Consider the following 11643-nt stretch of genomic DNA (forward strand, 5'->3'; position numbering starts at 1 on the left):
ATGGATGCGTCCTCCAGGGGCGGGTGCTGACCGGTCAGGGGTCAATTGAGTGGCAGACCCCGGGCTTACTGCTGGAGCCTAATAGGCTTAGGCTCTTCAGGTACGGGGCGGAAGGCTCCTTCTGCCTGGGTCGTTCCGAAACCGTGCGGGTGGGGGAGGGTGTCTGGCTCTAAAGCTTGTAATCCCGCACCGTAAGAAGGCATTGCAGGTCGGGGGGAGGGTACATGCAAAGTGCCTTTCCGGAACCGAGGAAGGCACTGGTGGCTGGCGCGAGATAGGATGGCAGAAGTGGGTAGTGCCAATATCACCCAGTCCTCAGCTTCAGAAGCCGCGGGGAAAAGTTCGGATTTTATGAAATAATGAGTGCAACTGTTTGCAAATTCTTTTTTCTAGTTCATTTTTTTTTTTTGAGTATGTACTTTGTATAGATAAATAGTACTCTGGACTGAGGATTTAGAAAACTGACATTGTAGCAAGACAGACCTACGGCAAAGCAAATAAGTAAATTACGCATCACACGTTTTGTGACCTGTGTGGGGAGGAAAAAAAAATAAACAGAGAAAGTGGTTAAGGAATGCTCACTTGGTGGAATGTCAATTTTTACCAGGGTGGTGAGAAAAGAACTCTCCATGGTCTATCTGAGCAGGACTTGAGGAAGACCAGGGAGCCAACTGAAAACGGAACAGCTAGGCAGTGCCAAGACCCAGGGTGGAAGATGGCCATTTGTGTTCCAGTCTTTCATATGATTGGAAGGAGTGAGAAACCAGTCGAAAGTGCAGTCAGAGAGGAATGAGAGTCAGATTCCCTGTAAGCTATGGAGAAGATGTTGACTTTTGCCTTGAAGGAACTGCGGGACTGTTGGAGGGGTTGACGTGGAGTTCTCTGTATTTGAAAGACCATGGCTGCTCTTTTGTTAGTTGACCTCAGAGGAGGAACGGAGAAGCAGCAGAGACGGAGAGGGACGGCTCTTAGGTTTAGAAAGTCGGTAGGATTTTGCTAATAGATTGGATTTTCGATAGGAGAGAAAAAAGAGGGATTAAGGTGATGTGAAGTTGTTAGCCTAGCATTAACCATGGTGCAGAAAAAGATAGATTGCTATTAGGTTTTAAGCAGTGATATAGGGTGAACAGTTAGATAATATAAAATCCTGAAGAGAAGCTTTGGCTGAAGAAGTCAGACACACACACACACACACACACACACACACACACACACACGTGTGTGTGTGTTTGCATAAATGAATGCATGTACTAGGGATTGAACCCAGGGTCTTACGCATGTTAGGCAAGTGCTGTATAATTGAACTATATGACCAGTTTTTGAGAAAAAAAATCTAATTATGAGAGTGTGTGAGCCAGGCAGTGGTGGCACATGCCTTTAATCCCAGCACTTGGGAGGCAGAGGCAGGTGGATTTCTGAGTTTGAGGCCAGCCTGGTCTACAGAGTGAGTTCCAGGACAGCCAGGGCTACACAGAGAAACCCTGTCTCAAAAAAAACAAAACAAAACAAAAAAACAAAAAAAAAAAAAGAAAAAACAAAAAACCAAAAAAAAATGAGAGTGTGTGAATGTGTATGTGAGAGAAAGAGAGAGAGAGAGAGAGAGAGAGAGAGAGAGAGAGAGAGAGAGAGAGAGAGAGAGAGAGAGAGAGAGAGAGAGAGAGAGACTGACTATGACTCCAGAGGCCAGAGCCATCGGGTACCCAGGAACTGGGGTCACAGGCAGTTCTGAGTTGCCTATTGTGAGTAAGTGCTAGGAGCCAAACTAATTTATACACCCTCTTAGCCTCTGAACCATCTCTCCAGCCCAGTTATTATTATTTTTTTAATAACAGGTTTACTGATATAAAGCTTACTATATAACTTCACTATTTAATTTATATAATTCAGTGATTCTGATACATCAAAGATTATGCAAAATATTACTACAATCAATTGCAGAAGCATTTCCTCCCACTCTTTCTGGGTTTGAAATAGAGACTCACTCACTCTGGAGGTTGGGCTAGCCTGAGACGTGTTGAAATTTTCTCAGCCTCGCAAATGAAGGGATTGCAAGTTTGAGCAGCATGTTAAGTAGGCTGAGTCCTTTCACTCTCTTCCCCAATGCTGGGGACCAAGCCCAGGACTCCCTGATACTGTACCACTTACCTACATCCCTAGTCCTGTGGAGTTTTTCTGTTTGTTTTTTGTTAATATATTTTTAGTTTTTATACATATGTCCATGTGCCTGCTTGTCCACCCATGTACCATATGCATGCAGTGCCTGTGGAAGCCAGAAGAGGGCGCTGCATCCCCTAGAGCTGGTTGTGATCTATGTCCTGGGAACTAAACCCTAGACCTCTGAAAGCAGCAATTGCCCTTAACCACTGGGTCATCTCTCCAGCCCCCAAAACCAGGTTTTGGAGTTTGTTTTTGAGATGGTGGCTTACTGTGCATGCCCAGTTAGCCTAGAACTCACAGAGATCTGTCTGCTTCTGCCTTCTGAGTACTTGGATTAAAGGCATGTGCCACCATACCTAACTATAAAGTAAATTACTTTAAAAATATTTTTTATTTGATTAATTGACTGATTGATTGCTTTTTTTGAGACAGGGTCTTATTATGTAGCCTTGGCTGACCTGGAACTTAAGATGTAGACCAGACTGACCTTGAACTCACAGAGATCCACCTGTCTCTGCTTCCTGTGTGCTGGGATTAAAGGCATGTGCCACTACACCTAGCCCTTATATTTTATTTTAATTACACATGCTTTCATGTGTCTATGGAGGAATGTGAACATAAATGCAGATGTGGTCCACGTAGGCCAGAAGTGGGCAGTGATTCTCTGTAACTGGAGTTGTAAGTGGTACAAGCGCCAGTCTGCATACTGGGAACCAAACTTGTTTCCCTTGCAAGAGCAGGATGCTGTCTCCACCATGAAGCCATCTCAGCCCCCTCTAGCGTTTTCAGTCCAGACGATTGCATGAGCGGAAAGCTGAGCACTGCATCTTGGGCTTCAAAGGTGTCTGGCCGTTAGGGAGATGAGGGCAAATGGAAGCCACCTGAAAATGACCTTTGAAGGAAGAGGGAGCTGTCGCAATGCACAGACTGATGAAGGGCAAAGGGTGGGGATCAAGAGTTGGCAGAGGTGATCTAGACAAAGACCAGGTGACATTTGAGCAGATACACGTCTGGACAAGAGTGGGACTGAAGGCCACGGCAGAGGGGGTGACAAGTGGAGAAGGGAGTTCTGGCAGTCTGCCAAGGGCTGTCAGATGGCACGCAGAGCCAGTGGCTGCATGAGGATTCTGAGAATGTGTGTTGCTCTTTTTTTTGTTTTTTTGTTTTTGTTTTTTTCAAACAAAACCCACCCGGCTGTGTGTTGTTCTTCTTAAGAAGCATGCTTTAAAAAAAAAAAATCTAAGATCAAGAGAGAGAAAAGCTGGACAGTGGTGGCGCATGCCTTTAATCCCAGCACTTGGGAGGCAGAGGCAGGCGGATTTCTGAGTTCGAGGCCAGCCTGGTCTACAGTGTGAGTTCCAGGACAGCCAGGGCTACACAGAGAAACCCTGTCTCGAAAAAAAAAAAAAAGATCAAGAAGAGAAAAGAGAGAAAGCTGGGCATGGTAGTACATGCCTTTTATCCCAACACTTGGGAAGCAGAGGTAGTCGGATCTCTGAGTTCAAGGCTAGCCTGGTTTACAAAGTTAGTTCCATTACAGCCAGCCAGGTTCACACAGAGAAAGAAACCCTGTCTTGAAAAACAAAAAACAATTTTTTTTTTTTTAAAGAAGCAAAAGATGGGGCTGGAGAGATGGCTCAGTGGTTAAGAGCACTGACTACTCTTCCAGAAGCCAGAAGTCATGAGTTCAATTCCCAGCTACCACATGGTGGCTTACAACCATCTGTAATGGGATCCAATTCCCTCTTCTGATATATCTGAAGACAGCTACAGTGTACTCATATAAATACATAAAGAAACCTTTAAAAAAAAATCAAGAGACAAAGTGAGAACTAGAGATATAGAACACAAGCTGATGGGCTTAACCTCCCTTCAGTAAAGGGCCGGGGCTGGGAGATGCTGGCAGCTGAGAAAAGTGTGCCAAGAAGAAGCTACCACCACCCTGCTTTTTGTGGAAAAGCAGGGTAGGAGGCAGGCGTCTGCTGACAGTGGAAAACCCATCCAAGAAGGCAAGATTCGGGATGTAGACTCCTGCTTAATATGGCCTCTGTTCATCTGTCCAGCCTCTCCCCCTCAGCCCATCTCTGCATTGAGAGCCTTGCAGGTTTTAGGTGACTCCAAGGGCTCCCTAGTTTCTCCCTCTGCCAGCGTCATTCTTCCCTCGCTGGCAGGCTGAAGGGCCTGCGACAGGCCTGTGTATGGATGTCATTCGCAGTGAGAGACAGGCCAGTGGATGGTGGGGTGGCAGGGAGGAGCTGAGGGAGTAGGTGAGGGCAACAAGCTGGGAGTCCCTGACACTTCCCTGTGATGTCCCTGCTGTCACCAAGTGCATGTTCCTGCTAGGCAGTTTTATCTGATGCAGAAGGCAGGAAAGCTGGCAAATAAGGGGGTGGTCAAGGAAGGCCTTATTGAAAGGGGACATCTGAGCAGACATAGACAGGTCACAGACTTGAGGTGGCAGGGCACAGAATTGTACAGATCATGCTTAGAGTGTCGGGGTGGTTGGAACAGAGTATGGCTATGGGAAAGGGGAGGTGAGTGCTGGAAGTACCTGACCTTTCTGGTTTCTGCCGGATCTCTATTCCAGGTGAGTCAGGAACTATAGGCTATGCTCTTACTCCTGTGTTAACCTGCCCTCGGGCTGCTCTGTGGGAAACACACTAGGGCTCTGCCAGGTGTAGGTAATGTTCCAGGGAACCAAGAGCAGGCAGCTGGTGGGGACAAGCCAGGAACTGGGCTGAGAAGGCTGGAGGAAGTTGAGAGGAAGCAGTAACTTCTGGAAGAGATGGAGCTCTGCAAGCTGTGGAGAAATGGGAGGTGGCTGGGTCACAGGAATTCCGGGGATCAAAAGAGAGGGAAGCAGCTGGGGCTGCAGTGGTACAGAGCTTGCTTGGCATGTGTGAGGCTCTGCTAGGTTCCATCCCTAACATCTGTCTCTTGGGAGGGAGACAGAGGGAGGTGTGGGGCAGTGGTAAACGGCCAGCTCATTTCTGCCAAGTATCTCTGGAAGGAGAGTGGGTATCCTGCTTGGCCTTGGAAGGCATACTTGCAGAGCTGTCGAGGGACTGTAGAAACGTGTTCTGTGGGCCCTGGTGTTGGGACTTGGGTGTGAATGGTGTATGCTGTCTTATGGATGGTCCTCAGCTTTAGGAATGGGACTTGAGTTCGAGTGGAGCACCAGCTTGGAACCAGTGTCCCCAAGATCCCCTCTGCTACAGCGCTCAGCTTGAGCCTGCTTTGACCAGAAGGCATGTCCCTGTCTATCCAGCTTTGTTTTCCACGAGCAAGAGAGTTGCACTGACGAGGAGGAGCCTGGGATGCTTGGAGTAAATCTGCCGGAGGAAGCCCTCTCACACCAGCGTCTGTTTAATCAGATCTCATATGATCCAGTTAATCTGTATACCACCTGTGAGAAGTCTCATGCCCTGAAACTAAGGAAAAAAATTCCAACAATAGTTTAAGGAAGCCCTTTTGTGTTCTCCAGGCCCTTCCTTTCTTTCCCAGCTCCTGTTGCTTTCTCTTGTTGGCCACCAGGTGTCGCTCTGATCAGTGCTCGGGCTTAACGCTGTGTGATCAGAGAAAGCTGCCAGGTTTTTCTGGGGTTCTGGGTAACTTGGCCCTTCCCTCAGGATTCTGAGCCCCTTCTGTTCTTGGGCCGGGCAGTGCCTGGCTCCGGGTACTTCTTGTCCTGTGCAGGTCAGAGGAAGTAGGTTATTGTTAAGCAGGGCTGAAAGGGAGCGGAGGAGCTGGACCTGCTGAGCAGAGGCTGGGGCAGAGGTGGGAAATGTGAGACAGGGGCTGGGGAGCCTGGAAAGTCAGGTAGGAGAGCAGAAGGAGTGTGTGCTCTGAACCTAGGAAAAGCTTTGCAGCATGGAAAACGGGCTTTTTACCTCCCCTGGAATTGTCCTTTCGAAGAAGTGGCAGCCTCAGGGAGCCCAGAAGTTAGGTGCGAGGATCTTTTATAGGAATGACTCTGGAAGTTAGTTATCTTTCCCTCATTCATCCTTAGTTCCCGCATTTCCAAGGAGTCGTGTGTGTGTGTGTGTGTGTGTGTGTGTGTGTGTGTGTTTGCAGTAATGGGGATTGAACCTATGACCATAGACATGCTGGGAAGTGCTCTGACAGTGAGCTACACTCCCAGGCCCTTGAGAGTGTTTTTACTTCTTGTTGTTGTCGTAGTTATTCTGTTGTTGTTGTTTAAGACAAGATCTCACTTTATAGCATGACTAGCCTGCAACTTGCTGTATAGACTGCTCTTCTTGATGATCCTCCTGCATCAGCCTCCCACGTGGCAGAAACTACAAACCTGTAGCACCAGCCCACGGGGCCTCTGTGAATCTTTTTGTCTTCGTGGACAACTCAGGTTTGAAGATTTTCTCTGGCATTAGAAAAAGGAAGCATCAAGTTTCTTATCTAGGTCCTGTCAGAGAGCCCTAGGAGATGGTGTGTATGCAGTCAAGGCAGCTGGTCTGTCAAGATGGTGTGTATGCAGTCAAGGCATCATGGGAGGAAAGGGAAGGCATAGCACCCTTATGAGCTTTTCTATGAGTGTTCCCTTGTCCCAAAAACCCATGGGAAAGCCTGGGCTTCCTCTTGCTACAGGGGCAAAAGTTAGTCTGTTTAGCTTAGGCTTTGAGACCTGACTTGTGTCTAGCCTTTCTCAGTCAGGAGCTAATCTGTCTGGTATCCCCCTCACAGCTCTTGAGATGATGGGGTGCAGCCCTGTGTTTGCAATGCAACATGTGGCGGGTGTACCCCATATACTGGTGCGGAGAACCTTCCTTGGGACGGACCTCCTCATGACAAGGACTCTGTGCAGTCCAGGTCCCAGCCAGCCTAGAGAGAAGCAACCAGAAGCTACAGCCTTAGGGCTGTATCACCGCCTCCCAGCATTGGGAAGAACACTGGGCCACACTGTTCGGCATCAAGCAGCCTCTACTGCCAAGGCTTGGTGGGACAGATACGAAGAGTTTGTGGGACTCAATGAAGTTCGAGAGGCCCAGGGGAATGTGACCGAGGTGAGGAGGGAACCATGGTGACTGGATTTGCCTTTAGATTTGGGAAATATGGCTTGGGCTCCTAACAAAAACTTCCCAGCTACATGTGTGATAGTGGCTGGAAAACTGTGCGGACGCATTTGTGTTTTTTGTTTGAGACAGGGTCTTACATACTCCAGGCTGGCCTTGGAATCCCTATGTAGCCAAACTCCTGCCCACCTCCTGAGTGTTGGGATTATAGGTATGCGCCACCATAACTAGCCCCCCCCCCTTTTTTTTCTGAAATGATTTTCTCCCGAAGTTCAGACTTGACTAAAATTTAGAATATCTTTTAGTCTGGCTCTGAACTCATGATCTTCTTGCCTCAATGCTGAGATTATAGGCATGGGTCACCACACCCAGCTCAGACTTGCCTTTTCTTAAACAAATATTTGCCTCTATCTCATGTGGCGATCTGGACCTGTACTACTGGAGTGAAGGTCTCTGTAATTATACCCTCTGCTCTCTGAGAAAATACTCACGTACTGAAAAGTCCCTGGCTAATGACTCCCCCTGTGTATAGGCCAGCAAATTCGTCTTTCGTGGACGGTTTTGCCTTACGATGCTAAGGCAAAGGGCACTGAGAAACATCATCTTGGAAGGTGAGCTGAGCTGCCTGTGGTCTTCAAGTCTTTGGTGGCTGCAGAAATGCACTGTGTCACCTGTCTGCACTCAGTTACTTGCTACAGAACAGTGTGGCAAGGTTGGAAAAGACCAGGGGTTTGGCTGGGGATCTGAGGCACATGGTTGTCACTTCCTGGAGAATATTTATACCCGTGAGTTTGGCTGAGTTGAAATTTCAAGGGCCATAAGCTAGAGGCTGTAGCAATGACTTGATGGTGGTATCATAGGCCTCAGTAACACACTGGGTTCTTCACGGTGGTTCCTGTCAGACAAGAGTTGGCTGGATCTAGTGGGCAAAGATCGTGTCACTGTTTGCTTTGCAAGTTTCTCAGGAGCATGTTATTTCTGCTTGAATGAATAAATCCAGTGCTTCGAGTGGGTGTGGCCACATGTTGAACATGCCAGAGTGAGCTGGGATTAGCGTTCAAGTTTCTACCTTTCACAGTGACACCCCAGTGACCCCCTGCCCAGCTGCTGACTCGTTAGCTGTGGAATTGAGCCACAGAGTGGGGGTTGGACAGAAAAGGCTGGTCCCTCTGACATTCTCTCTGCAGGCGGAGAAAGTGTTCATGGTGGCTCGTGGTCTTGTTCGAGAAGCTCGCGAGGATTTAGAAGCTCAGCAGACTAAGCTGAAGGAGGTGAGGGACCGCTTGGACCGAGTCTCCAGGGAGGACAACCAGTACCTGGAGCTGGCTACTTTGGAACACAGGATGCTACAGGTGGGCCTCTCCGGAAGCAGCCCTCCGTTACCTGCACAAGCCCCTAGCATGACAGGGTATGGAGATGGTAACCCTGACTGTTGAGCAGAGGTCTTAGAGGAGGTAAACCAGAAGATTCTATGGTGGTCTTGGGCCCAGACTTCCAGAGCCTGTCCGCCTGCTCTTTCCTTAGTTCTGGGCTGAACAGTGCAGCCAAGTGCTATCTGACACCCACACTTTTGAAGAGAGGATGTGGGTATTGGCTCAAGGAATACTGGCTACTTATTTTCCTATAGACATGCTCTGCATGACTGCTCAGTGGGAAGATCACATGGCTACCTTTCACACCCCCCATGGCTCTGCTCCTGTACCAACAGGTATATTCTTCTGTCTTCATGCAGCAGGTGTTTGTAGAGCCAGTGGCAGGGGAGTGGCCCCTGGCCCCGTGGCTGTAGTCACAAGGCTCCTTGCCGATGTCTGATACCACTTTCTTCCCACAGGAAGAGAAGAGGCTTCGAATAGCATATCTGCGTGCTGAAGACTCAGAGCGAGAGAAGTTCTCTCTCTTCTCTGCAGCAGTGCGGGAGAGTCATGAGAAAGAGCGTACAAGGGCTGAGAGGACCAAGAACTGGTCCCTTATTGGGTCAGTTCTAGGAGCTCTGATAGGCGTGGCTGGGTCCACCTATGTTAACCGTGTCCGGCTACAAGAACTGAAGGCCTTACTCCTAGAAGCACAGAAAGGGCCTGTGAGTCTCCAGGAGGCCATCCGTGAACAGGCTTCTAGCTATTCCCTCCAACAGAAAGACCTCAAGGACCTTATGATGGATCTGAGGGGCCTGGTGCACGTTGGGCAGGGCCAGGGCTCCGGATCACCAACAGGTCCTTCTTCTACCCAAGGAAAAGACATAGATGGCCTTTCAGCCGCCATGAAAGAGCAGCTCAGTCATTCCCGGCAGGTCTATTCCTGTCTAGAGGGTTTACGAGAGCAGCTTGACGGCCTGGACAAGACTTGCAGCCAAATGGCTAGGGTGGTTCAGCTTGCAAAGGCTCCGGCACATCCAAGCATGGTGGAGCCAGTGGATGGGGCCCTGCCCAGCTCCTTGCTGGAACACGGGAGTGTGATCTTGGCCCTGTCAGAGATGGAGCAGAGGCTGGAAGCCCAGGCTAACAGGAATGCTATCTCTAGCACGCTGGTCACCTGTGTGACTTTTATGGCCACATTGCCTCTGCTCTACATGCTGTTCAAGACAAGTTAGCCCTGGGGTCCTTCTTCAAAGGGGCCTAAGGGTGAATGTAGCTTTTGTTGGTGATATAATGAATCTTGAGGTACACACAACCTGAACCTGACTCTGAATACCATCTGAGGGGTTCACCAACAGGTTTATTTTATTTTTTAGGTAATACCTATTGACATTTATCAAAACTTTGTGCAAATGTCCAATTAAAATATCTAAGAATTTGTATTATTTAAAATACCTTTACATATCATTGACTTCATAAATCTGTGACTTGGGGTTTAGCCTGGAATGAGGGCTCATCCCCTTAGTTCCCTTCTCATCTCCTTGTGGTCCTAGTTCGGGACTGTGTTGGATGAAATCAGCCCTGGATTCTCACTTAGGATATCCTGACACAATTGCCCTCTGCTTGTTGGGCCTTCCTGTGTGTGGGTCAGGTGAGTAGAACCTAGCCTGGTATGTGGCTTTCTGCCATAGGATGAGGAAAAGATGTAGTCTGGTGCTGACAGGAGGAGACTGGGAGCCATCATTACAAACCCATGCCGGTCTGCATATCCCTGATACAAAGTCCTGTCCATGCAACCTGGGACCTCAAAAGGGCATGGGCCTAGTTCAGGACCTTGCTGGCTGCAGTGCGGAGACGTAGTTAAAGGAAGGGAACAGTGAAACATGGAAGTGGGCTGCCCTGAGAACCTTGACCTCTCTCTTCAGAGGGAACAGTGACCCTTGACCTCCTCTGCTAAACGGCGTGGGTGGCCTTATGTAAATAGGATTTGTGGGGTGTTGCTCTGTGCTGAGTATTAGCAGTCTAGAACCATAGTGGATAGTCAGTCTAACAGCCTCCCCCAACCCCAGAGTGCACCCCTACCCGATTGTACCACAGCTGTACGCTTCCAGTGGGAGCTTGTTTGTGCCTGTGAAGCCAGAAGTCTTTCCCACGAGGAGCCTTCTACTCTTGGATGCTGTGCTCATACCTAAGCAGCAAGCATGGCTCGAAAATGGCTCTTAAGTTCTTTGAACCTCTGAGAACCTAATCTCTTGGTTAGTTGATCGCTTATTGTCATACAGTAGTTCCCTGAGAGTGAAACAAACCTAGCACCTAAGAGTGTTCATACCCCTGAGGTTCCAGGAAGCACTGTATGTGTGTACAGATGAAGAAGGCTGTAGAGCTGAAGCCAGGCCTCCCTCTGGCATGCATTTGAGTAAGTGGGTTTGAGGGGTGAGGATTCCCTGTACATGAAAGGGGCTCCTACAGGTTGCATTAGTAGGGAGGCCAGCATAATCGAGGGAGTTGGTACAGACTGTCCTAGTCGGGGTGGGGATAGGTTTGGGAGAGTTGTGGAGCATAAGGTTAGAGGGGGGGAAGAAGCTGGAGTGCTGGGGTAAAGGAGTGTCAGGGAAGGGTTGTCATGGTAGTGCTGACAAGGTGCTAGGTGACTGGGATTAGGTTCTCAAAGCCCAGGGGTGGGGGTTGAGGAAGAAGAGGGATGATCTGGGGCCTACGGGAGGGGTATTTTGGAAAGCAGGCAGATGAGCTAAAGGACTGTCTTAATTTGTTTCTGTTGCAATGAAACACCATGACCAAAAAGCAAGCTGGGAAGGAAAAGGTTTATTTGGCTGAAGCTTCCACATCATTGTTAATCACTGACAGGAACAGAACCGGACAGGACAGGAACTCAAGCAGGGCCAGAACCTCACGGAGGGGTGCTGCTTACTGCTTAGTGTGCTTTCTTACAGACTCCAGGACCACCAGCCCAGGGATGGCCCCACCCTCAATGGACTGAGCCCTCCCCTGTCAGTCACTGATTAAAAAGATGCTCCACAGGGGGGTCTTATGGAGAGATTTTTCCCACTGAAGTTCTCTCTGATAACTCAAGCTTTTGTCAAGTTGAC

The 11643-nt window shown here is 48.9% G+C and overlaps 1 protein-coding gene across 3 annotated transcripts; it reads left to right on the top strand.

Moving 5' to 3' along the window:
- The first annotated feature begins 8 nt into the window (after positions 1-8).
- Ccdc51 (coiled-coil domain containing 51) lies at positions 9-10000 on the top strand. 3 transcript variants are annotated; one of them, XM_028756661.1, is made up of 5 exons: positions 24-100; positions 6379-6520; positions 6856-7175; positions 8372-8536; positions 9016-10000. In XM_028756661.1, exons 3-5 carry the CDS (start codon positions 6864-6866, stop codon positions 9769-9771), a joined length of 1233 nt encoding a protein of 410 aa, XP_028612494.1. In that variant the 5' UTR covers positions 24-100; positions 6379-6520; positions 6856-6863; the 3' UTR covers positions 9772-10000. The 3 variants fall into 3 exon arrangements, with proteins under 3 accessions (XP_028612492.1, XP_028612494.1, XP_028612493.1); XM_028756659.1 differs by lacking the exon at positions 6379-6520 and having other exon boundaries at positions 9-100; XM_028756660.1 differs by lacking the exon at positions 24-100 and having other exon boundaries at positions 4270-6520.
- Positions 10001-11643: the final 1643 nt, after the last annotated feature.

Source organism: Grammomys surdaster, unplaced genomic scaffold, assembly GCF_004785775.1.
Source record: "Grammomys surdaster isolate TR1022 unplaced genomic scaffold, NIH_TR_1.0 126131, whole genome shotgun sequence".
Taxonomy (NCBI): Eukaryota; Metazoa; Chordata; class Mammalia; order Rodentia; family Muridae; genus Grammomys; species Grammomys surdaster.